This window comes from Mauremys reevesii, linkage group 10 (genome assembly GCF_016161935.1).
Source record: "Mauremys reevesii isolate NIE-2019 linkage group 10, ASM1616193v1, whole genome shotgun sequence".
Classification (NCBI taxonomy): domain Eukaryota; kingdom Metazoa; phylum Chordata; order Testudines; family Geoemydidae; genus Mauremys; species Mauremys reevesii.
The window spans coordinates 68,692,680-68,719,950 of NC_052632.1; the positions used below are offsets into that span (position 1 = coordinate 68,692,680).

The 27,271-nt window shown below is 42.2% G+C and overlaps 2 protein-coding genes across 7 annotated transcripts in view; one reads left to right on the plus strand and one right to left on the minus strand.

Moving 5' to 3' along the window:
* Positions 1 to 27,271, plus strand: part of IQCK (IQ motif containing K) — a 258,834-nt gene that overhangs the window by 84,420 nt on the left and 147,143 nt on the right. For 2 of the 6 annotated variants that reach the window (XR_005585556.1, XM_039491965.1), the window contains exons 9-10: positions 3,685 to 3,768; positions 10,494 to 10,521. The exons of 1 other annotated variant lie outside the window; for it this stretch is intronic. Coding sequence is in view for 4 of the 5 variants with exons in the window: in XM_039491965.1 (XP_039347899.1) it covers positions 3,685 to 3,768; positions 10,494 to 10,521 (112 nt within the window). In the remaining variant the exon portion in view is untranslated. Of the gene's footprint in view, positions 1 to 2,533; positions 3,653 to 3,684; positions 3,769 to 10,493; positions 10,522 to 14,779; positions 14,907 to 27,271 lie in introns of those variants that run through there. 3 more of the 6 variants (XM_039491968.1, XM_039491973.1, XM_039491970.1) reach the window with 3 other exon arrangements.
* GPRC5B (G protein-coupled receptor class C group 5 member B) lies at positions 7,458 to 27,076 on the minus strand. Its single transcript, XM_039491963.1, has 4 exons — positions 26,872 to 27,076; positions 14,413 to 15,426; positions 10,061 to 10,173; positions 7,458 to 8,467 (listed from the first exon to the last, which is right to left on the minus strand). Exons 2-4 carry the CDS (start codon positions 15,416 to 15,418, stop codon positions 8,423 to 8,425), a joined length of 1,164 nt encoding a protein of 387 aa, XP_039347897.1. The 5' UTR covers positions 15,419 to 15,426; positions 26,872 to 27,076; the 3' UTR covers positions 7,458 to 8,422.

Here is a 27,271-nt window from a genome sequence, read left to right on the forward strand (position 1 = left end):
TCGTCAGCCACTGCACCTCCCCCCACACTCACTGGGGGAGCAGGGATCTGGCCAGCAGCAGAACCCAGCACCAATACTGATGGGGATAAGATAGAAAATATGGGACAATTTGCCCTTTTTAAAGAAAAAGTTGGGACACCTGCAGGAGAGCTTAAATACTGGATTGTCCCTTTAAAAATGGGACATCTGGTCACCCTACTGTGAATGCATTCCAGCATCATTACACTGTGAAGCAGGTGGATCAAATGGACCTGTACAACTGAAGTATAATTTGTTTTTAAAACAATTTGTAAAAAAGCTAGAAAACAGATAAGGGGGCTCAACCTGCTCCCACTGAAGGCAATGGCAAGCCTCCCATTGCCTTCAGTGGGAGCAGGATCCTGCACATAATTAGTATGCGTGTAAGCAGTTCATGTTCACATGATGTATTTCCTTTAAATATCATGGTTGTCTAGGAACAATGGGCTGGATCCTCAGCTAGTGTAAATCGTTGTTGCTCCACTCCACTTACTCTACAAGAACTCTATGGTGATTTACACCAGCCGAGGAGCTGGCTTACTATTTTCAAAGTATTAACTGTTAGTGCAGTTTGAGGACTAGCTGTCTGAAAAATATAGTTTTCCAAATTGTTTCCGGTGAAGAGGCTTAACAAAAGGGATTTTTCCCAATCTTCCCATACATCTGAAACCCAAGGAAAGTTTCCTTTTTTGCCCATCTTAGAAGCAAGAGAATGTCTAAAGCTATTCAAATAACTCTTTGAACTCCAAATTCAGGCTGACAACCTGTGCTCTGTGTTTCAGTGTGATGAGCTTTGAAAATGTCATGCCTAAACAGCATGGTCTGTGATAGAACACCATGGCACTGAACTGGGCACCTCTAAAATACCTGTTTACCCAGCCTGTTTCACTTTAATGTTGAACAGTATGTGTAAGGTTCTGAGGCTTAGGAAACACTTGTTAAGAGTAACCTCATAGTATTCTGGGAATATTAAATGTCCATTAGTGAATATTCCATACATGGTGCAAAACTGTTACATTCAACATAGTAACTTGGAATACATTTTTAACCAGTTTAATTTTTCTACTTACATCACTTGTCTTGGTGGATGCTATCAAAAGGAGGTCGTGTACCAACACGGTCTTCCACTGTGGGGCCTGTGGTGTACCTTGCCATCGCAGCCATATTTGGGTTTCTTAGAAAAGTTATTTTTGAGTTTAATGCTGCTGAGTTTCCTCACCCTCCGAAAGTTTTCTGGTATGTTTGCCCACAAGCTGAGATCTTCCAGGCTGGGGAAACTTAGAATTAGAACATAGGTCTGGGCACAATGGGTCCATCTGTATATGTAAGAGGGTTTTTTTTATTTGCACCTCTCACTGGAGTAGTTAGTCTATACTAGACCATTACCTTTCCTTTCCTGCATACAGGCTTCCCAACATAATTGTCCTCTGGCTGGAAGAGCTGAACTCTGCAGCCCCCTTCTGAAGTGTAGGCAATGGATAGTATAAAAAGTCTTAAGTTTTTTTTAAGAACAGCACAATATAGACATTGGATATCACAGAACTTGGCTGATTGCTTGTCTCAAGAGAAACTTATTACAATAATCTGCATTATAGTGCTTAGAGCTTTGAAAAGGAGCTTTCATTAGAGGGTGGAGCTTTTTAATATTATATGTGGGGGGGCAAGAGGGGAAGGGATTGTTCATTTAGTATTGTTTACTCCAGCAAGCAACCCTGTGCTCGTTGTTTGCCTGATTTCCACCCCCCCCCTTTCCGATTTGGCAGACCATTCCATATCACATGGATCACATTCTTGTTTGCACTGTGACACAGAGGAAACTATTTTTTATTGACCTTGCTGTTGTCCTTAGTGATTGAAAACAGATAAATTTGGTGAGCAGGAAGACTTAATCTGTCACTAGCTTTTATTTAAAAATTCTTCAAAGTCAAGAAACTCGAGTATATCTACACTGCAAAGAAAAGCCTGCGTCTGACCCGTACCAGCTGAATCGGGCTCATGGGGTTCAGGCTAAGGGGCTGTTTTAATTTAGATGTTTTTGCTTTGGGACCCACCCACCTCGCAGGATCCTAGAGACCAGGCTACAACCTGAGCCCAAATGTCTATGCCATAGTTAAACAGCCCCTTAGCCCAAGCCTTGCGAGCTTCAGCCAGCTGGCACTGGCCAGCCACAGGTTTTTATTTTAACTGCAGTGTAGACATATCCTCACCTGCTTTCACCCCAGTGAACAATCCTGATGACTTCTAATTAGAAGAAAAATTCTGCCTTGTCTCTATGTAACTGTCCCAGTCATAGGGACAATGCCCATGAATGTCAGTGAGGATTGTTTACCAGGATCTGAGGACAGATTTTTTTCAGGGAAAAAGATGCTATGCATTTCTACAAATAATTATTGTTTGGTTACTTGTTTATGATGCAGGCAGTGTGCTTACAACAGAAATGTAGAAATGATTTCCGTTCCTGTGTGTGTTGAAGAAAGTTAAACATTTTAATATTTTTGTTTTTATATGGTTGCAGTGGGAAGCAAATTAGACTCAGAAGAACCTACACCAGATCGTTCTGGAGTTTAGATTTGTTTCTTTCACCAACACCGCAAAATATAGAGCTCCTGGACTGAGTTTTTTATGGCTATCTGATTTGGAAATTCTCCTAGAGTTACATGCTTGCTTTAATACGGGAAGTGTTGTACATCGTGATGGGCCATGTAAGGACCTGGTTCTGCAGTCATTCAGCACAGCATGGGCAAAAATTCAGCCCTGGTGTAAGTGACCACTATGAAATCAGCGGAATTGTGCCCACTTATAACAAGAGCTGAGTTTGGCCAAAGGCTTCATGCCCAGTCCTAAACACTCAGACAAAAGTTTCCAGCTAGATAGAAAACTTCCATTGAAATAAATAGCGGTTCTGCCCATACAAGACCTGGGTGTAAAATGAAAGGGCAGATTCTCAGCTGCTGTAAATGGGCCTATCTCCCTTGGCTTCAGTGGAGCTATTATAATTTACACCAGCTAAGATTCTACCCCAAGGGCCCAAACTGTCAGATGTGCTGTGCATCCACAACTCCAGCTGAAGTCAGCGAGAGCTATGGTTGCTCAACTCTCCTTAAAAACAGTCTGAGGGCATTGTGTTGTCATGTGTCTGTGCCAAGAGAGAAGGATACATGATTAGAGCAAAATGGTAGCAGTTTAGACCCATTTTTGCATAGGTAACTACAGAAGGTGCAAAGCAATGGGCATGCAGGCCCTGAGTAAGGGCCTCACAGTTTGCCCCACTATCTATTTCGTTCCCCTAGTGGATATGTCATCGGTGGGCCTTTTGCACCAGACTGAATGTCACATTTAGAAAAGCTATTTACAGAGTTGACAAATTTAAGTCTGACAAAAATCTCATTGACTTAGATGGTGCCTGATAAGATGTATAGTCAAAACTACTATTGGTACCATTTCACCTAATGTCACCAACTTGGTGGGATACTCCACAGGCTAATTCTGCCTCTACTATCAGTAGGCTGTGGGGTATTTAAAGATTAAGGTAAACTATAACTACAAGTTACCACAAACCTTGTAAGTAAATAGTAATGCCTTTATTTTTTGTTAAGAACAGCATTTTGAAAATAAAACATTTGCCCATGCTTTACAACTTTTTTAATTTTGTATACTTATATACAGTCATTATGGTACACATTGATTGTCTTGAAAATCCTTCAGAGGTGTACTTAAGATATCAGTATGCAACAACCAGCGGGAAAAAAGGTACGTTATAAAACACACATGAATACATTTAATAAATATATAATCTATCAAAAATGAGCATTAGCTCTCCTCAATTAATAAAAAGCACCTGCTGGGTAATCTTGTAAGCTGGTAGAATAGTCCAATTGTTTAATTATAAAAGTTACAGTGCTCCCTCTTGCACAGCCTTTGGTTAGACCCAAGGCATCAAACTCAAACATAGCCAACCATGATACCTGTCTGATACACTAAATACAAACTAGCTAGCTCTGCAACAGTTGACATCTACCTTACTTATAGAAACAACTGTGTGCACTTAGGGCTCCATCCTATAAGGTGCTATACTTCTCTTGGGAGGTGGTAAGCACCTTCAACTCCCACCCCAGGTGGGACTGGGTCTTAATGTATGGCTGTGAACTGCTTTCTAGCCATTGAATAGAAGCCACTTCCTACAGAAATGTTTTCTGTAACAAAGTTTTAAAACGTTTTAGGATTTCACTTTTCTGCATAGGTAAGAGGCCAGAAGGAAATAACCATTATTAATTTTAAAAGGGACAACATAGTAGCTTTTATACTATAAAAGCTACTAACTTATAACAATCCTGAAAGATTTGTTTACAGTTGTGTAGTACTTTGATCACAGATGCTCTACATTCTAAAAGGCAGAAGTAAACAACTTGTTTACATTAATAAAAATAAATTAACACAAAGGTGCCTTCAGTCACACATTATTTGGCATTAGACTATCAAATGGCAAAAATAAGTTGTTTATTCTAGTTGTGTGAATTGGAAAATGAATAAACTTCTTCTTCTTCTAATCAGTTAACACACCTCCGCCACTCCAAATTGCAGACCCAATCCTGCATTCTATTACTAATGTGAACAGTCCTAACTCACATGACCATTCAATGGAACTGAGGCTTTGTCTACACTACCAAGTTTTGTTGCCAAAAACTGCATTTGGGCAACAAAACAGAGAGAGCGTACACACTGCAATGCGACCTTTTTTTTGGGAAATACTCCCGGTTTCGGTGACAAAAAGCTTCCACCCCTACGAGAGAGGTTTTTCTTTTCCCCTCCCTTTACTGTCGACAAAGAGCCGGTGTAGAAACTGCTGTTTGTTTTGTCGGCAGAACTGCCGTCCGCCAGTATCCCACAATGCCTGCCCTGATCGCTCTGCTCAGTGTTTTGATCTCTGCTGCCCTGCAAGCATGCGCCTCTTCACTTTCAAAGTTGTGGGAAGTGTGCTGCTCCCTGTGGGGAACACAGAGCAAATCATTGGAATATGCCTGTTCTGCCCTGCACTAGGAACACAGGGGCAGGCAGTCGCTGTTGCAGGGAGGGGAAGAGGAGAGACAGCTGCACTGCTTTGACATTCCTCAGCATGGAGAGCTCACAGAGCTACTCGTGATGCCACTCCCAGCCGCTGAGGGAGAACTCAGAGGGAATCCTCTCATGATGTGCAGCAATCAGCTCCACCTTTCCACAATACTACACTGTGGGATACATTGCTCACGCTGTTGATGGTGCCCACAATGTGGACATGATCTGTCAACAGAGGGAGCAAGTGTGAACACTCTTTGGCGATTTTGTTTTGTCGACAAAACTTGGTAGTGTAGACAAAACCTAATTTAAGGTTGCCAACTCTGACTGAAGCTATGAAGCTATTCCGGGAGATTTCCTTCCTCCTCCTCTTCCCCCCCCCCCCCCATCCCATGTAATGTCATTTTCTTAAAATATCCTTTTAAAATCTCCTGGATTGCTTTCAATATTCACCTGGAGATTGATGTCGATTCTGGGAGACTCCAGGCCAATCCTGGAGGGTTGGCAACCATAGACTAATCACGTGAGCAAAGGTTTGTAGGATCTGGCATGGTCTGCGCTTAGGGCCTCAAACTCCTACTGACTTCCTACGGAGCAGGACTAGGCCCTTACTTTGTTAATCCAGTCCCATCTAGAAAACTGAACACCACGCAAATGTTTACAAAATAACTATCCTGGAAAGAATTTATCCAAGGTTTATAAAAAGTGTATAGTACTGAATGTATACTTCTCAGCTGTAGCATGATAAATCTTTTAAAAGAAAGCTGCCCTCCCATTTATGCCATGGTCATCTTATACATTTTTACAATAAAGACCTTTTCAGATAATTTAACATTTTTTAAATTGAAGATTTAAAATGAAACTCTTGCAGACACACATCACCACTAAGTTTTATATTACTCCAAATTATGCAGTTTCTGGGATAGTAACCGTTAATTATCAAAAATATCATTTTATCTGATCACGACTTTAACAGCTAGAGGTACTTCTAAATTACTGGATAGCATGCAATATCCACCTCTAGTCTACTCAATTTCTTAGACAATCTAGTTACCTAAACAAGAGACTAAAACCATTTTTTTTTCCTTAAAAGCAAGCACATGCTTCCACTTTTGCCTCTACTGGGAACATCAGACATGGATCTAACATGTTCCTTTAATCATGCATGACAGAAAAGTATGGTTCCTGAACCAGAAGGGCTGTTAGAAATAAAACCCTATAAGGTGATCATGGCAAGAATGGCAAAATATATCTTGTGTGTAATGCTTAGGGCCTGATCCTGCAGCCCTTACACCTGTGAGTAGACCTATTGATGTTAATGGGGCCTACTCATGTGAGTATAAGACTACAGGATTAGGTCTGTTTACTGTAGAAATGAGGTACATGAAGAAACAGGGAGCCTTTAAAAAAAATAAAACAGCTTATTTTTCTTGTTGCAGTATGCAGCAAATAGTGTCCTTATGTGAAGCTACTGAGCTATTCAGTTTTCTTTGTATATTTTATTTTTCATTTGAAAATAGAATATATATATATTTATTACAACATATGCAAAATTTTACCCTTATACATAACCCACACCCTCATGTAAAAACAATTGCTTTTAGTATCTAGGAAAGCTAGGAGTAATGTTGACCAAATAATGAGGATACAATGATGCTTTCAATGTTTGATATGTATTAAATGCTAAATAATAAAGGAATGATTCGTTTTAAAGTAACGAAAACCATGGCAAGAATAATGGGCAGTAAGAACTTGTTACATAGCCTAGATAAGCCTTGGTAAAAAGAGTCTACCTTATCCCAACTCCAAAACACACACAACCCTGAACCTCCAGAGTGGAGAGACTACTAGCTATGCATTAAAAGACACAAATACATTAAGATGCACAAACAATTGCAGTCAATAGGGCTACTCCCATGAGCAGGGGTTTCAGCACCAGTTCCAACAGTAGGAAGACAGGGTCCAATCCCGCAAGTTACCAAGCTCCTCCTGGAAGGTGATGAATACCTTCCCATCCCCTTGAGGTTTTTGCTTGGCACCTTACAGGATCAGGCATCAGAACACAAACTAAGTTCTGTGTAATACAGTAGAGGTTTCCTTTAATCCATCATCCTATAGGACTCCTTTTGGCAACCCCAAGCCACATTCTCTCCTCAGCTAAGGGCAGGTCTACACTAAGGGCAGGGGTCAAACTAGGGTACGCAAGTTCAGCTACGTGAATAGTGTAGCTGAACTCAAAGTACCCTAGTTCGAACTACTTACCCGTCCAGACGCCACGGGATCGAAGTCCACGGATCCAAGGTCGACTCCGCCACCGCCGTTTGCAGTGGTGGAGTACCAGAGTCGACCGGAGCGCGCGGGGAGTTCGAACTATCGCGTCTAGATTAGACGTGATAGTTCGAACTCCAAGAAGTCGAACTCACCGCGTCGACCCGGCAGGTAAGTGTAGACTAGCCCTAAGAGCCTTTGCTGAAGCTTGTCCCTCCATAATTTGACTTAGTGCCCCTAAGTGTACATGCATTAAAAAAAATTCTCAAGGGTTTGAGAACATGTGGTTCTTTGTTTGTTTATACTCTGGAGTGAGACTGTATCAACAGGGCATCTTGAACTGCAGTGTCTGATTCTACATTGCTGAGGTAATCTGCCTCTACCTTCACTCTTCACAAATGTTGCTTGACAAAGTTGCATGAAGCATACAGTCATTTCCTTTCACCACAACCAAATCGGATACTTATTTCCCCCTTAAGTGGATCACGTCTCATTGTTGAGAAATGGTAATTTAGTTGCCAGAGACTGATGATGCTTGACCCTAGATGACATTCACATAGAGATGGATAATGGAGCAACCAAGACACTTCACGACACTTGAAATGAAGAGAGGAAAAAAAAAAGTAGGAAGAAACCCTGCATACTTTCACACTGTAGTGGCAATCTCTTATGGCAGCATGGATTAAGTTGGTAAGGGAGAGTTGGGGCGGGAGAGGGGGTTGTGGTTTTTTTTTTTTTTTTTTTTTTTTTGCAAACAGCTGGAAACCAACCCAAATCAGGCTTGCCTCGCACATTAGTTAGACAGGTTATATCTCTCACTTAAGAATGCTCAGTGTCCTCTCTTCCATTTCAAAGTGTGCCTATTTCTATTTTAAATTAATCTTGAATTTTGCAGAGTTTTGTTTTTGTGATTAGCTCATCAGTTTAACAGTATTCACATTTACATAAAATCCTCTCAAGGATTCCAAAGCTCCTGGATGTCTGGCTGCTTTGCTGTGGTATTATTGATTCCTCCCTTAGAAAGACACACTGCCAGGGAATAACATTTGTAATAAAGATTCTTATCTCTAGAACCTATAGCCTTTCACCAGAGGTGTCTTCCAGTGTAACTTGGCGGAGCAGTTGGTATCTGGAAATAAGGATAATAAACCCGTAACTAAGAGTTCCAGATTATTCAGAAATCAGCGTTAACATATGCTACATTACATGTCTAGTACTAATAGCATTATCAGCTCTACAACAAAAGGTACAGCAAAGCTTATCTTCAGTTTGTGTAACACATGAACCTCACCACAAGAAAAAGGGATGAATATGTATATACACCTCTATCTCGCTATAACGCGACCCGACAGAACACGAATTCGGATATAACCTGGTCAAGCAGTGCTCTGGCGGGGCAGGGCTGCACACTTTGGTGGATCAAAGCAAGTTTGATATAACACGGTTTCATCTATAACACGGTAAGATTTTTTGGCCCCCGAGGACAGCGTTATATCGAGGTAGAGGTGTATTAGTCTATTTTTCTTTACTGTCTAAGGGAATCATCTTTAACTACTGTATGTGCAATTCTTCTCCAGGAACAAGCTTTGTGCCTACCCCTAGAAAATCTCTCTAACCCTTTATCCTTAAGATGCCTCTTTGCTGAGCTGCTTATTCTGGTATAAGGGAATATTGGGATGGATTAATGCAGGCACCCAAAAGTATGGTGCTCATTATGGGCCCTGTAAGTTATTCTGAGAGCAAGGAATAAGTTTATTTACATCACTTTTGAATGATGTATCATTCAAAGTACTACCCAGGAAAGGAAAATCCTGAGGTCTAATAATTCTTGTTCCCTATAATAAATCCAAACTCTACTTACTTAACAAAAAAACCTTCAGTCAGATCAGCTTCCTTATGCGTTTTTTTTTTTTAATGTGCAGGTTGAGTTATGGAATCAGCTCATGATTTAAAATAATGAAAACCCAACCAGCCCATGAGTAAATTTTTAAGAAGCATGTAGGTATGCATGAAAATATGGGAATGAAAATTCTCCTTTTCTTAATGAGAGGAGAGAGCTATATGCAATTCCTCAAGTGCAAATTATACACACAATCGGAATGAAATTTAAAGAGGCTGTTTGGCATCAGATCGCTAAGCCATTCTTGCAATGACCTTGAATAACAGTATATCAAATAATAGCATGCCAAACCATTGTTTGAGAGGAAAATTAATTCACATTAGCATAAAGATATTTTACATGCCCCTCTTTTATATATTTCTTTCTAAGGGTAGTACACCTCAACTGGTGTTCACCATGTAGTGAAAAATATAGATTTTTACAAGGAAAGTGAAAATGTGATATCCGCTATCTGCAGCAAAGATTCTTATGCCAAAGAATACACTGGACTGTAACCAAAAGTGTAACTTGCAGAATGGTGCCGAAATCAGACGGTTATTAACTGTCATTCGTTACATTCGTCCAAAGGAGGTACTGGATATGGATGGTCAGCAGAAAACTTGGTTCATTCAATCTAAACTGAATGGCCAAGTAAAGAAGTCCAAAAATTTTTTAACTGAATAATCTCAAGAGGGGAATGGAAGCATGACATGCATACTTGCTGCTAGAGATTTCATTGATAGTGTTTTCTTTCATACGAACAAGCAGTCTAAACTCAGTTCATTCGATAAGTAGCAGTTGCACATTCCCCAGACTCGTACATTATCACCATTTTATACTTACAGTCCCACCATTGAGCACAACTGCCATCTCAGTTGGCTGATAAACATTGCTTCTAAAGGGAGCACTAGGTCGGCTTCCCAAGCTGCCGTTGCGAAATCCTGCCGTTCTTAAAGCTGTGTTTAGAACAAGAGACAGTTTTATTCTCATGCAAACAAATCAAACCCTTCTTTTCATGTGTCAGAATACATATTTTTAAAAATTACAAGAGAGATCTAGGGTGAAATCCGGATTCCACTGAAGTCAGAGGTACTTTTGCCATTGACTTAAAGCCATGATTTTGTCCCTCTATTTTACTCTGCCTCTGTCATTATATTTATACATTTTGGGTTGCATCTTTGAGTTTACTTTTAAATTAAAGAAACAGGAAAAGAAGAAATAACTGGGAGCTAAATTCTAACTGCTGATGTGTTTTTTCATTAATTTCTCCAATCAGGTATCCTTCAGTCTGCACGCACTAAGGGGTAAAGTAAAACAACATTTCTGCATCTTTTCATATTCAGAAAAAAAAAGACATGCAAAATATTCTTTGAGACAGTAAACACAACCCCCTGAGCATTATTGCAGAGTGCCTAGTGCATAATGATTTTCCAAATATCTCCTATAGTTACTTTGAGAAACTAGAAATATTACACGAATATTGCTTTTGAATAGGTTGATCATGAAGACTTCTTGAAGCAAAAGATAAAATGCTGTTTATATCAGAAATATCTGGTAGTCTCTCCATTATGACAGTCATGAATTTTAATGCATCATTTTTCTTCTTTTAATATTTACATGTTAAATGAGAGACGAAGTTAAGAGGTGTGGATATTTACCTCTGAGCCAGTCAGGCAGCAGAGATTTGTATATGCTATCTGATTAGTTCAGAGATGAACAACAGGCTTCACTGAACTCAGCTGCAGCCAGACAATATGCCTTCATTTGTATATGCAAACTGTGTCATCACAGTTGTTCTACACTTCATTATTATTATTGATAGGTATGAGGTTGTAGATCAAAACATGCCTGTTTCAGCCACTCATGAACTAGAATTTCTCTCTTACATTTAAATCAGGTTACAATTCTAGAATCAATGGGTAATTTACAATCCTGGCCCCAGTGAAGTCAATGGGAGTTTTGCCATTGACTTCGCTGGAGCTAGAATTTCACTCCATGTGTACAGCAAGACTTAAAATTGATCATAATTCATAGGGCTGTGTACTGCCCTCAGTCTACTGCTTAGGGTGACCAGATGTCCCAGTTTTATAGGGACAGTCCTGATTTTTGGGTCTCTTATATAGGTTCCTATTTACCCCCCGCTTCCACCCCCCGCTTCCACCCCCCCCCCCACACACACATACACACCCGTCCTGATTTTTCACACTTGCTTCTGGTCACCCTACTATTGCTACTCCTATCAACAGGAGTTGTGCACAGAGATTAAGATCAATATTGATCTTTTACCATACAATAGTTTATTACACACAATTTTAGGCCCTGACCCTGCAAACACACACATGTGAAATTTAGTTTTTAATGATACTTACCTCCTCTGAAAAGCACTTTAAAAAGGATGGATGAAAAGTGCTATTTAAATACTACGTATTATTATGTTACTCACAGGTCAATATTTAAGACATCCCTTTAAACATGTCCCTCTCACGATCAGTAATACATCTTTTTTAATATATAAATTGGCCTCCTCTCAATGTTTAGCATAAATGGTTACACTGGCATTTACTATGGGTTAAGAAATAGTTTCAGATGATTACAGTGTACCATTTGAAATTAAGGTATTACGTATCTATTTTACTGCCTATATATACACCTCTACCCTGATATAACACTGTCCTCGGGAGCCAAAAAATCTTACTGCGTTATAGGTGAAACCGCGTTATATTGAACTTGCTTTGATGCACCGGAGCGCGCAGCCTCGCCCCCTCCCGGGAGCACTGTTTTACTGTTATATCCGAATTCGTGTTATATCGGGTCGTGTTCTATCGGGGTAGAGGTGTAATTCATATATCTATTTGCAAATAAATCTTAACAGGAAAATGTCAAATTAAATTGCATGTTGCTGGCTGAATTTTTTTAAACACCTATTACTGCAAGTAATTCCTAAATTACTATAACATTTACAGCTTGTTTTGTGCATTTGTCTAATCATTTGGTCTGTATGTCTTTAACACAACAAAGGAGAAACTTCAAAAACAATAGGTAAGTTGTAGATTAAAAACCTAAAATTGTCTGGGAAACTTGGGTAAGAACCAAATCCTGTGTGCCTTACAGGAGTAGCTCTGTTCCCATACACTTCACTTGCTGGAAGTGTTGGGAGTTCATCAACACTGTCTGTTTTGTGTAAATTTTAAGTATTTTACCAACATTCTCACAACACACATATATGCAAGATACTCTTCCAAGGTGACCCTTAGGCCAGGTCTACACTAAAAATGATAGCTGTCGCCCCTCCCCTCACTGTAGTGAGTGCTACACTGAAGCAATGCAGCTACGATGTTTCTAGTGAAGACATAGCTTTACCTCCTCCACAGGACACAAACATACATTTGTTTTTCATCATAACAACTAATACCAGGGATATCAGATGGGAAAATCTAGTTACCTCCCTAACAAGATCGTATTGCAAATACAAGGCCAAATTTTAAAACACCACTGTGCAACTTAGGCTATAGTAAATAATGCAATTTAATTATTCTAGGGGGGAAAATGATTCATATAACTATTTTACTAAGGAAACACACAGTCCAAAGCAGATTGCAACAATCTCCATTAAAAATATCAAGCATGGATAAGAATAAAAAACTATTTAGAAATAGGGATCAGCTTGGCTGAGCTACGTTAGAATCTCTAAACAGAGATAAGGGCCCATTTTAAAAGTATATATATTTGGAAGATTTAAAAAGTTTACAAATCCTCACCACGTAAATATCAGAGACAAATCAATCATTACAACAGTGGGCTTTTGTTTAGAGAATCATAATACAGTAATATCATCATCTCTCTATTTAAAACAGCCCGATTCTGTGTTTTTATGTCTACATTAGTCTCTAATAACTCCACTGAAGTAATTCTAGTTATCCTAGTATAAAATGAGGGAGGGGTGTGTGTGTGTGTGTTGGGGGGGGGGGGCGGGAATCAGGTCCAAAATGCTTAGTGGCCTTAACTATAAGGAAACCTAAGAACAGTGATGACACTGTCTGCTTGCTGGTTCCTTAAAAATATACAACCCACTTCTTACCCAGCTAGAACGAAAACTGTGCTAAGGACCTCCATCAGGCAGCTCTCTGCCATAAGCAGCCACATAAGTATCCCTGTGTCCTTTCCACTAGAATGTTGTTTGGGTTTTAGCTATTGATTGTCTCTGCTAGGCAACCAACTTTTGCTGGCCCCTTGAATAGTCATTTAAGGCCAATTGCACTGTGATTTCAATTGGATCTGTTGTTCTTCATTTCCTGTCACCTAAAATGTTGCATTAGTGGTGTACACCATTACACAGTTGCCCTATTTCACCCCAGTTGCACTTTGTGACAAACAAAGCAACTCCTTCAAACATTGTGAGTACAGTTTGTAGCATCCATTCAGTTGCTTTTCATCCTTTGTCTTTATACTTGTTTGTAAAGCACCAGGCACAGTATTTATATAGTATCAGAAAAGAGCTTTGGGACCCATTTCTGTGAAAGAAGGTATATATTTAATATATATATATTTAATATATGATCAGTTATTTTGTGGCCCAAGAATGCTGAGCACGCCATGCACTCAGCCCTTGCTAATCAAGTGTTTTTGACACAAGCAAAGAAAGTTTTTTGATCTCAATAGAGTTACTACTTATTTACACTGGTATAAATGAGAAAAAAAATCAGGCTGAGTGAGCAAGAAGCATGAATAAATCCAATTTCCTCTTGTGAACTTCAGGTCGTATTATTAGGAAAATATTTTACTTGTAGCTTAATCTTTACAATTAGAGCTAATTACAAATTTTCTACTGAAATTTTTTTCAGCAGAAAGTGGCCTTTTTCTTTCCAAATGAAAACGGAATATTTGCCTTTCATTTGAATCTTCCTTGAAAACTAAAAATTTATTTCAAACAAAGCCCACCATTCAAATAACAAATAAAAAAAACTACCCACACACTTCTGGAATTTTTCAGTTTACAGTTTTTGAAACACCTAAAAAATATTTGTTTCATGGGAAATTTTGAAAAAAACAAACTCTGTGGGGGGAAAAATTGGCATTTTGAACGAGCTCTGTCACAAACCAAATACACTAGAACAAATATCTCTGAGCAAATGTATACATTTTCTTCTCTTTCTTACTATTAGACCGTATAGGTCCTTTATACAGTAAAATCTTACCTGCATTATGTTCATCCATTGAAAAGGCTTTATTTTCCATGTAGCTCCGAGGAAGTTGTATATCTTCCTCAAAAGCAGTTTCACGCATTCTTGGTTGTGAAGTATCAAAATAATTGGGTGTGTTTTCTTGCTGTGATGGAAGAATGGTGCAATGAACTTCTGGGATAGCGTGAAAAATAACGAACACCCAACCACTGGACACCAGTGCAATGGCAAGAGTGGGGTCATTCCATTTGTCTTTTTTCCTCAGTTCAGTATTGCCAAACAGATACATAGTTATCCAAGCTACCCAAATCAGAATCGAGAAAAAAATCGTTATAATGAGGCATCCTCCATTTTTCTTCCACTTCTTAAACTTTCCACACAGGGTGAACAGAGAGACTCCCATGGTAACCATCATCAAGAACATAATATAAATCAAAGCCATAACAAAATCCATTGGCTCATAATTGCAGGCCAGCTTCTTATCTCTCACAACTGTCAGTATTAGCCACTCTGTTGCAATAATGACCTGGACCAGCATAAGACAGATTGCCATGCCAGCTAGATGCCAGCCAGATGGACTTTTACCATGTCGAACTAGTCTACGTAATCTCCAGGCTTGAGCTAGCAAACAGGAGAAGCACAACGCAAAGATAACGCCCCACAGAAACCTTCGAGTGGAACATACTGTTTCATCTTCCTGTATGATAAATGCAAAAGTCAGCCCAAACAGTCCTAGTGTCCCAAAGAGAAAGAGGAAATGCATTCCCAATGAGCTCTTCTTCTCTTTGTCCTTGATGAATGGCAACCTCACTAGCAAAATCAGCATCAACAGCAATGTCGTCAGCACTCCTGCTCCAGCAACCGCCTCCACTACTATTCCCCAGATAGCATCCAGGTCACACAGATAAATATACTGGGGGAGAAGATCCAGTCCACACCCTCTGGACGTACTTGAGTTTTCAGAAGAGCCATAACTGATGACGAAGAGGAGGAGGAAAACAATGGCTGGGTGGGTTTTCATTTTTCTGTCTGAGACAATAAGATAAAATGACAAAATAATTTTGTTTTAAGCTGACCGTGCTTAAGCTTTTCCTTAGAAAACATTATTCACTATACAGTACCTTTTGGAGATCTCATTTTAACTGGAAGCATAGCTTGCACACCATGGGAAGTAGTTTGTTCCAATTGTTCATGTCAAGGAACATGTTTACTTTTATTTGCACTGGATTTTCAGCTTCAACTACTTCCCTAAGCCATAAAAGCTATTGTCCTGTTGGATTCAGAATTTAAAATGATTCCCTTTTTGTTTTTACATAATGTGAAGACATTTCCAAATGCAGGACTTGGATTCAACCTCAAATACAACCTTTATTATTGCTGAAACAAATTATTAATGAAGCAATGAATGATAAAGTACCTGTGTTTATTTAGTAATCAAATGTAATAGAGAAGATGAGAATGAAATGTGTATAAATTACACTGCCTGTTTAAATAAACACAGGGCCTGATTTCAATATCAATATAAGTGATACCAGAATCAGACCACTGATTTTACACCTGTGTAAGACCATTACCGTCCATGGAATTACCCCCATTTCAGAGGGGGTCTAAGGTAAAATCAGATCCAGTCATTTGCTCTATCGTTTCTGTTTATACAAGGAACATTAAGTTTGCATTTTAAAACAAAATACTTTTTTTTCATGTTTGTCCGTGTTGGGTTAAAATTTCATTCTGCTCAGTTTCCATCTCCTCACACAATATTCCTTCCCCTGCCTTCCCATCCTGAGATCTTCTGCATTTACTGCAGGGAATGCTTAACTACAAAAGTTATCTGTGGCAGAAGTACATTGCACACATGCAACATTATTAATCAACTGAACAAAGAATGAGTCATTGTCCTTAGCAAATATCAAGCCACCCAACAAGAGAAACAACAAAAATGGAACATTGTGGTCTCTGTATCCTCAAAGTAAACAACTTTAAATTCTCTAGGAAGACAACATATCCAGTCATATTACACGCAAATGCACCAGTAAAACCCAAAGTTTCTAATTCCCTTTAGTTACATGTTGCCTCCCTAAATTCTCCCTGCAGTTTTAGAGAAACAGTGGTCTTCATTTTCATGCCTTCTTAAAGCAAAATAATTGTTTTTTAAAAGTCTTTATATGTCACTTAAAACATGTATTCCATCCCAGTGCTGGCTGTACATCCATGGCTGGTTAAAATGTGTCCAATATGGATCATATATGAAGCCTGATTACCTCACAGGAATAGCCCTGTTGATTTCAGTGGCATTATTAATGTGATAAGGGCTATTCACATGACCAAGCATTTGAAGGATAAGCCCATAGTATTTTGAGATCCTTTGGTATAAAAGCACTACATAAATGTAAGCTATTGCATTACTTGTGCACCAGCATATCACCATGTGGCATATTGAACATGTACATCAAGGGAAAAAAGAAGCTATTGATAAAGATAGATTTCCTAAGAATCAGGCAAACAGTCCCAAACTGGCAAATTTGTACAGATACTTTGCAGATCAGAAATACACCTAGTTGAAGACCTGAAAATAAGTTGACATGACTTGGAAAAGGACTAATGTAACTATAAAATGTTATCAAATTGAACATAATGATCAAGGTTATATTTTTTTTAATTCTACTACTGCAATAACTATTTATATTATCAGACTACAACAGCGTGTGATTACTAAAGGTAAGAGCTGTGATTTCTCAGTTTATATTATGCTACTGTAATGATCAAAGCAGTAAGCGTGGACATATCAAGCAGTTTTAAAAACTAATGTTGTTCTTCCACTACCCTGAGTCATTAACAATGATCTTATCAGAGACCTAAAATGGACAAAGGTTTTGAATAACAACATTTTCTATTTGATGTACCAGGAGAGTAAATGTACTAATACAGAAGCACAATGCTTTTTCTATTCATCTGTACTATAAATAAATACTTAATGTAAAAAATTAATTTGAAACAGTAATCTGGTTACAATTAAATAATATGGTTTGGACAAACAAAACAAAGTGTACAACTATCTTAACATGCTCATTGGACTAACAGGTTACCTCCATCATTCTGTGATATGTTCCTAAATTGCTGTTATCATACAAATGGGCTTAACTTGAGTAATGATGTATTGAAACACGACCAGGGCTAATGATTATTTTTCAGCCAAACTGTTGTGGTTGGTTTTTTTTTAATTGATTGATACAAAGTTTGTTTTTTATAATGTTTGAGTCCCCTATCCCATTCACTTGACCAGTCAAGTCCTTACCAAGAGGAATTTAGTCTCCAATAAACTAGGTTTACTTTTAAATTGAACAGTTGTTACACGGATACATTCACTGGAGTATAAAAACTGAATTAATCAAAAGGGGACCTATTCTGAATTACAGTCTTACAATCCCTTACACATATGAGCAGTCCGTACAATAAAGTCTCATTGACTTCAATGGGACTATTCACCCGAGTAAGCACTACTCACAAGGGTAAGTTTGCTGGATCAGGCATTTGGTTGGGCTTTTCTAAATATCCAAACGCACCCGGCAAAGAACACTACTAAACTCATACTGCAGCGAATGAAATACAGGGGCAGGGACTGTGGGGTATTTCATGCCTATAATCCATTAGTGTCAGTGTACCCTGTTAGTCTTAAGAATTCAGTGCAGTCTCAAACCATGCTTCTAGAAGCAAGCCATGTTGGAAGGAGAATAGCTGGCACTAACAAATGTAGGCCAGATACAACTCCATTTGAGATGTAGGCTCAGTCCCTGAACAATTGTGATAGCACACTGACTACTCTAGGTTGCTGAGTAGTCTTGAATCACAGTCTAGAATGTATGTGTGTTTAATGATCAGAGCCGTAACAAGGGCAAGGTGAATGAGCGCACAAAGCTGAGGGGTGCAGCTCTACTGCGATCAGCGGCACTTCGGTGGCAGCTCTACCGCCACCGCTTCTTCGGCAGCAATTCGGCGACGGGTCCCTGAGTCCCTCTGGGAAGGAAGGACCTGCCACTGAATTCCTACCACCGCTTCATTCATTCTTTGGCGGCAATTTGGCAATGGGTCCTTCTCTCTGAGAGGGACTCAGGGACCTGCTGGCCCCTGCCTCGGGCGCAAAAATTCCTTGTTACGGCTCTGTTAATGATCATGTCCTCAGTGGTACAAGAGTGAGAAAGAAACACATTTTGGGGTTCACTATACTCGGTTGAAAAACAGAACTAAAAACCACTTAATTACAAGTTTAAATTCAGCAGGCATAAGTATCAAAGGCAGGGTTACCAATCAGGATTTGAAAATAGATTAATAGCAAATCAGAGGCTTCCATATCTACAGGTGAGGAGACATTAATACAATCCAGGGTGTAATTAAAGATTCATGTGGAATAATGAATAGACAGTAAAACACAGAAAACATACTACTGTAATTAACTTTGCCAGAAGCCAAAAGTCATAGTCACTTGGTTAACATGTTTTGAGACACACAATTCTTAAAGGGCCTGATTCTAAGAAGTGCTGAGCATCCTCAACTCCCCTTTACAACAAAGTGAGCAAATCCACTTTTAAAGGATTCAGTGCAATATTGGGAACCACAGGAACTAAATTCAAGCAATGGATCATGTGGATCATTGTTCAGATTCCACTCTACGTTGAAGTCTGCTGGGTTTGGAAAAAATATGATAAACTGCCCTTTAAATTAAGATCACTTTAAATTTGCATTATCCCAATGCATCCAAATTAGAATACACATATACTAAATTGGTTTCAATTCTAGCGTTATTGATTAGTTGCTTTCCAAAGACCTGAGGATAATGAATTAAATACAAGTATCTCCAATTCTGAGATATTTTCCAGTTCTGGCTACTTTATTCATGTCATGTAATCCTCATGTGATTGAGCTATTCTAGGACAGTCTGTTTCCATGGAGATTGTGCTCCATGGGTAATCAGTCATATTGTCAGCCCATCATTTATTTCCTGTTCCTATTTGGATATTCTTATCTCCCATACAGGAAGGGGTAGGTTTCTTTGGAGAGGGAAGTCTCCAGCAAAATCAAACTCAGAAAAAGCCAGTCTCATCAAACTCTACTGGGAGTTTTTCAAGTAATGACTTTTGGGCGAGCTGTGTTCTAATTTGGAGATATTTATTTCTTCTCTTTAGAAAGCTCCATAATATTTACAACAGCAACTAGAGAAAAGTTTGGGATTGCTCCTGGGAGTTTTTTTCATGTCAAGTTTCAGTATTGTAGCATCATAGAAATGTAGGGCTAGAAGGGATCTGGAGAGGTCATCTAGTCCACCCACTGAGCTGAGCCAGGACCAAGTACTCCTAACATCATTCTTAACAGATGTTTGTCTAACTCAGGGGTCTCAAACTCAAATGACCACGAAGGCCACATGAGGACTAGTACATTGGCCCAAGGGCTGCATTACTGACACCCCCTGCTGCCCTCAGCCCTGCCTCCACTCCACCCCTTCCATGAGGCCCCGCCTCTTCCCACCCCTTCCCTACCCCCATTCCAACTCCTTCCCTGAAATCCCCACCCCAACTCTGCCCCCTCCCTGCCCCCAGAGGGTGCAGGAGGGGTGTGGGGTGTGGTGGGGGCTCAGGGCAGGGAGTTGGGGTGTGGGGTGCAGGAGGGGTGTGGCAAGGGGTCAGGGCACGGGATTGGGGTGTGGCAGGGGGTTCAGGGCAGGGGGTCAGGAGAGGCACAGGGGGGTCTGTTGCTGTTGCTTCAGGCACCACCCTTAGCATCTCCCATTGGCCAGGAACGGGGAACTGCGGCCAATGGGAGCTGCTGGGGGCAGTGCCTGAAGCAATGTCAGCACACAGCCCTGCGCCTCTCCTCCCCAGCTGCTGTCCGCTTCCCGGAGCGACGCAGGGGCAGGGCAGGCAGGCGGGGAGCCTGCCCCGCCCCCAGTGCATGTCAGGCTGGAGCCGCTCTAGGTAAACACTGGGGGAAGGCGGGGGGGGGGCCGCGAGGAGCTCAAGGGCTGCATGTTTGAGACCCCTGGTCTAACAGGTTCTCAAAAGCCTCCAATGACTGATTCCACAACCTCTTTTGGAAGCCTATTGCAGGCTTTAGCTATCCTTCTAGTTAGAAAGCATTTCCTAATAGCTAACCTAAATCTCCCTCGCTGCAGATTAAGTTGTTTATTTCTTGTCCTGTCTTCAGTAGATATGGAGAACAATTGATCACCGTCCTCTTTGTAACAGTCCTTAACATATTTGAAGACTTATGTCCGCCATTGAGTCTTCTTTTCTCAAGACTAAACATGCCCAGTTTTTGGAAGTTTTCCTCATAGGTCAGGTTTTCTAAACATTTTATCATTTTTGTTGCTCTCCTGTGGAGTCTTTCCAATTAGTTCACATCTTTCCTAAAGTGTAGCACCCAAAAATGGGCACAATACTCCAGCTGATGCCTCACCAATGCCAAGTAGAATGGGACAGTTATCTCCTGTGTCTTACATATACCACTTCTTAATACACCCCAGAATATTAGCCTGTTTTGCAAATGCATCACATTGTTGGCTCATGTTCAATTTGTGATCCACTATAACCTCCAGATCCATTTCAGCAGTATTACTGCCTAACTAGTTAGTCTCCATTTTGTAGTTGTGCATTAGTGTATGGTATTTGAGTCCTATCAGATGTCCTGTCCACACTGGGTCTTGTAACAGTGTCTAAAAGCACTCCCAAACATGCTTATAGCCAAAGGACTTGTCTACCGTGTAAGCACAATCATGCAATTTAACCCAGTGGTTCTCACACTTGTATACTGGTGACACCTTTCACTCAGCAAGCCACTGAGTGCAACGCCCCCCTTATAAATTAAAAACACTGTATATATTTAACACCATTATAAATGCTGGAGGCAAAGCGGGGTTTGAGGTGGAGGCTGACAGCTCGCTGTAATAACCTCATGACCCTCTGAGGGGTCCTGATCCTTCATTTGAGAACCCCACATTTAACCTGTTTACAACACAACTGGCCCCTAACTTGGTTACAACTTAGAGTGTAGAATGGACCTTAACTGCATTTCATAATCAGTCTAAAACCTCAGCTAAAATGTTGTCCTTGACACTGTTACAGAGTTCTGCCAGACAAGAAAAATTCATGTTATAGCTTAGGGACATGACAGAGTCCTAGCCTGTTTTCTTTTGTAGTTCAGATGGGTCCATATGGGAAGTCTAAAACATGTTTTTGGCAAGAGGGTTGTTTTGGAAGGAGCAAAAACCATGTCCACACTGGATAAACCAAACCAACCTGTGTTACAACCATGCAGTAGAGGGCAGACTCAAAGAGGCCTTGTCTACATTGGACTTTTGGAGGGAAATTTTCCACTCTTGCACTACCACCCGTGTAGACCTGTTCTGAGCAGGGTTATAGGAGCCCAAGGTTAAAAAAATAAAATAAAATAAATAGGGCACTATCTACATTAGTGCGTCTGCCATTGCTAGCACTGAATGAACGACATCAGTAATTATGCAACATTGGGAGATTTCAAAAATACATCCACTATAGACACAGGCAGTGTCAGAGTATCCAACACAGTTAGAGTAGCCTGAGGAAAAATAGTTCTGAATGGGGCAGTTATAGCACAGAAGCAAACCTATTGTAGAATTATTTTTAACAGACCCTTCCCCAAAATTAAATTTCATGCCATCAGTCTAACCCAGCATGGAACCCTGGGCACCTGAAAAAGAAATATGTACACTATATTTTAGATTCTTTAATAAATAAATTTTCAATACCTCTCTGAGAGAGTAACTGCAACCCAATACAAACAAAATCAGAGTGGCTTGAATATCCAGAAATACAGGCTCAAATTTTGATCTCAGTTACACGAGCCCACATCCAAACTAACTCTTATTGTTTTTAACTGGGAGTAGAGTCTGGCCTCGGTATATGATTAACAGGAGGAATGGTGGACATCAAGCCACTCCAGCAATTACAAAGCACAATTATAAACAACTAAAAGGAGACTGAAGGGCTTAAAGCTATCTTCCAAAATTTGCCACATTTAAGAATCTTACAATAACGCTTCTGTCAGGCTGACCTTCTACAGCTAAAGTAGCTGAGCCAGATCCTTAGCTGATGTAAATCTGCACAGCTCCACTAACTTCAACTGAGCATCTGGCCAATCTAGCTCACATAAAGATACCACGGTGCTCTGCACTTTTTTAAAATATTCAGGTTGAGAAGTGTTGATGCAAGTTTTAAAGTTTTTCAGCTACATTAAATGGTTATATAATGTACCATTATTAAACTGTTTAAACTTCTAAAAATCAATGCATTTTACATGTGAGGATACCCTTGTAAAAACATCCACTTCTCCAAATTTGAAAAGGAAGAAGAGTCCTATATAAAAGTATTAGTGGTACAGCTACCAATCCTGTTCTATCTTACATGGTGTGATGAGGTGTCCACCCCACACAGGAGTGGAAGGGGTTAATGGAGGCCAGATGGGCCAATTAACCTAGTTGAGTGGAGGTGGAGAAGAAAGCCTTAACTAGAGGAACAGGCTCACCTGTTCAGGAACAGGCAGGGCCTATATCAAGCCAGGTAGCAGCCCACAGAAAGGGGTGGCTATTGTAGGGAAAGGCTACTGCTGAAATAGGCCAGTCACTCCTTAGGAAGAGGAAGAGGAAGGTCTGTTAAGAGGCTGGGGACAGGGGTATGTAAGGAAGTAGACTGCAGTGACTCCCTGAGTGGAGGGAATCTGAGGCTGGCAAACCCAGAGAGGGTAGGAACCAGGGATGTAGGAAGCCCAAGGAAACAGCAGCAAGGGATAGGACTGCACAGGAACAATGCCTGCTTGTTATAGTATAGAGAGAGGGTTTTTCTACCAGCCACTGGGAAGTTGTGCAGGATGTTGAAGATGCCAGCCAGCCAGCTGGTCTGGAAGGATTGTGATCCCTCTCTGGAAGGGGAGGACTTTAGTGACCTGGCTGGAGGACCAAGCCACGAAGGGGACACTGCAGATCTGGGAGTGAGCAGGGCTGCAGATTGAGAAGTCATCACCAGAGGGAGAGCATGAGCGGGCAGAGCTAATCCCCAGAATGGCCAGTAGGAGGTCCTGCAAGCGGTGAGTGTGCCCCATGACACATGGGTTGATTTCCTCAGTATTAGTTTTAGTCATGGATACTTGCTACAAAGAAAATGCTTCCACCACCATGAAGCATTGTGTAAAGATGCTTATGAGTTAGAAATTAATCATAACATAGGATTTGTACTCAGTCCTTTTATCAGATCTCAGGAATAAGCTTCAGGACTGATAACGGTGCAGCAACAGCTAAACTGAGATCAGACTGCTGAAGAGATGTATTTCCAGAATAATAATTAATAATATTCTGCATTGTATGCAAAAATGAGACTGATTTAGTCTTTCTTTGCATAACACAATGCTTTTTAGAGCTCAGCACCTCAGCTGCTATAGAATTTGACTCCATTCACAAATGGGATATGTAGAATAACTTGCTGTATCTTAAAAATACTTGTGCAGTGCTGAATATAACTGAAATTCATTCTAATATTCTAGATATTCTGAATTCCTTTTAGTCATATTCTTCACATCATCTATGTCTAGATATGTGCTATTATAAGGTCTAAGGAGCACTGACTTTTGCATTAAAGTGATTATGCACTTGATCACTTCTCTTGCTGGCTTTTACTTCTAAGAATGTCCCTATTAATGTAAGAACTTCAATCATGGACTCTCTCTCTCTCTCTCTCTCCACTCTGTTACAAAAAGATTAATTGCAATTTCATCTGATGTACTGTATTTGCATGTTGAGGGATTCTCCCCACTACATCACAGCCAACTTGCATGTAAAATACCATGCATACAGGAACAGAAACTGCAGAAATGGTTTACAGTCTGAAGTGTTTTGACATAAGAAATCCTGTTATCTTTGGGATAAACATTAGATCAGGTGTAAACAAAGGGTTCAAAGAAGTACTAAGTCCCTGTCCCTATTTGGCTGCTTCAGGGCATGACATTTAGTCAGAGACCATTCTGTTAAATGGACAAAAATCACCCAACCCCTGCCCTAGGCCAGTGGTTCTCAACCAGGGTATGTGTACCTGTGCGGGTAGGCAGAGGTCTTCCAGGCAGTACATCAACTCATCTAGATAGTTGCCTAGTTTTACAACAGGCTACATAAAAAGCAGTAGTAAGGCCAGTACAAACTAACATTTCATACAGACTGTGACTTGTTTACACTGCGCTATACACTGAAATATAAGTGCAATATTTATATTCCAGTTGATTTATTTTATAATATAGTAAAAATGAGACAGTCAGCAATTTTTCAGTAATTTGCTGTGACACTTGTTTTTATGTCTGATGTTGTAAGCATGTAATTTTTGAAGTGTACCCCCCCACCCCAATATTTCACCTCACAAGACAAATCTTCCTCCTGAAGGAAGTATGGTGGTCTGGAAAGGTTGAGAGCCACTGTCCTAGACTGTAATATGCACAAGGTACCTGCTCACATACAATTAGCTGCACCAGTTGAGCAGGGCTCCCACAGTCCAAACAAATACTACTGAGGTGCCCCAACAAAGGCAGTGATGGGGATGGCCCAACAAAGAGCTTTTTGCCTTTCAACCCAGGTCCCTTACAAGATTATCCTCCAGCTGCCAGCGGGAGGCAAGCCACAGAGCAGCGGGAAGATTTTCTGGCTCTGGTGTGGCATCCAAAGTGCTTGGGTCACAAGGGGAATGGAGCCCTAAAGAGGAGCCAAGCAGCTCAGTCCTCCTAGCCTTATAGGCAGCTGCCTGCTCCCCAGTTTCCCCTTAATCCTGTCCGCAGCCACCTGCTTTTTCTGTCCTAGACCCAGCCTCTTTTCCTTTGTCCCCCAACCCCAAGTGTGCCAGATTCTTGCACTATTTTCCCCCTAGTTCAGGCCCCAGCCTCCTTCCCTGCCTCCCCCAGAGCTGCACACAGCCCCCCTCCCTGTTCTATATCCAGCTTAATCCCCCTCTAGTCCTATCTCCAGCCTGCTGTCAGCCACCAGGCTAATTCCGCTGGAGCTGCAGAAGAGGAAAGCAGGGACTGCAGTTCTGCCACGTTTGTCTCCTACAATCAGGAGTGTTTAGGGTCTACCCGGGCTGCAGGCCAGCCATCAATTGGCCGGGCTGTGGGTGGGGCGAGTCCCTTGCTTCTGAAATATCTTCCTCTGTAAATGCTAAATCAACACACAGGGAGCAACCTCTTCCTGAGGTTCAGGCATCTCCAAACAAGGGGAGCCTGAGCGTACCCACAAAGGCTCCCTTGTACCAAGCACCAGCGAGCCTGTGTCCCTGGGCCCTTCAGCTCCTATGGCTCTAGCCATGCTTGAACTAGGGGTAGCGGAGTGTTTTCCATCATGTACAGGGTCTGCAGTTTGGTTCAGTGGCTCTTTGCACCCCCACTATACACACTGTTCCAGCACCCATGGGTAGAGAGCGAGCCAGCTTCCCTCCAGAAATACTGTCCGGCTCCCTTAACCCACCTACAAATCCAGCTGTTCTCCCCACTCAGGTGCATTGGGGCCCCTCGCTTGCAGCAGGACACTGGATCGTGGTTCTTCTCCCCCCCCCCCCCGCCCCATTACTAAGGCTCAGCTCCCGCAACCTACCAGCAAGGCTCTTGCCCTCCCTTGCTCCAGCCCCAGGGTAGCTCCGTTGTGTCCCCTGTTCCGCACAGAACAGCGGCCGCCCCTGCCCACGCCGGGAAGCGGAATCCCGGGGACAAGACGCCCCTATGGAGCCCCACGTTCCTGTGAGGAGCGGGAGCACTGGAGCTGGGCAGCCGGAGCAGATTTGCCTTCCACCAGCATGTTCCTCCCCCAACGCGGGCAACGTGTGACCCAGCCAAAGGCGGCGGGGGCTCGAAAGCACAGCACGGACAGCAGCTGGGTATTAGCAGCAGCTCCCGGCGAAATGAGCTGCAGCAGCGCGCGGGGGGTCGGGTGTTTCCTTTGCAAATAGGATTGAAATGTTCTTAACCCCCCACCAAACCAACCAACCAACCACCCAGGAGCCCAGCCGCGAGGGCTGGGGTGGGGAATGCGCCACCATGCAGGGGCTGCTCTGTCCCTCGGGCTGCCCCACACGCCTCGCTGCTCAGCCCCCGTCTGTCCCCTCCTCCCCGAGTCCGTGCGCCGGCCCTTCGGCTCCCTCCTTCCCTCAGCGCTCGCCCCTCCGCTACCCCGCCCCGGGCTCGCCGCTTCGCTCGCCCCCCACTTCCGAGGCTCGCCCGGTTCCCTCGCCCCCCACTTCCGAGGCTCGCCCCCGGCCCCGGGCTCGCCCGCTTCTCCCGCCCCAGTTCCAATGCTCGGCCGCCCCAGGGCTCGCCCCCGATTCCCTCGCTCCCCGCCCCAGCTCCCCTCCGGTTCCCGCCCCCCTGCACGGCTCGCCCCCCTTGCCCCGGCCGGGCGGTGGCGGGGAGCTGCCCGCGTTCACTCACTCGCTGGCCGCTCGGCGGCGGGGGACGGTCTCCTTCACAGCCTGCAGGCAAGTCCCATCTCTGCCCCGGGACGGGGTGTGGAGCCGAGCGGCGAGACCCGCCGTGCACAGGGCGCAGCAGCGCCCGCCCCGGCAGTGCGCACAGTGCGAGGCTCGGCGCGCTCTGGGCAGAGCTGACAGCTCCGCTGCGGTACTGCCGGGGCCACAGCTCCCCTCCCACCGGCGGCTGCCCAGCCCCGCCCCGCCCCGCGCGCCCGCTCACAGTTCGCCCGAGCCCCGCCGGGCCCGCCACGGGGAAGTCCTGCTTGTGGGAGCGGGAGCCGCGCTAGGCACACGGGCAGGGGGACAGGACACACGCTACACGTGTGTAACACACATGCATTGTGGAGTGACACCCCCCC

Excerpts from the sequence above, each read along its gene's own strand:
- GPRC5B (XM_039491963.1), bottom strand. The coding sequence starts at position 15,418 with ATGAAAACCCACCCAGCCATTGTTTTCCTCCTCCTCTTCGTCATCAGT. Across the intron at positions 10,174-14,412 it reads AATGGATGAACATAATGCAG|CTTTAAGAACGGCAGGATTT; the intron begins GTAAGATTTTAC and ends TTCTAAACACAG. Across the intron at positions 8,468-10,060 it reads TTGTGCTCAATGGTGGGACT|ATACCAACTGCTCCGCCAAG; the intron begins GTAAGTATAAAA and ends CCTTATTTCCAG.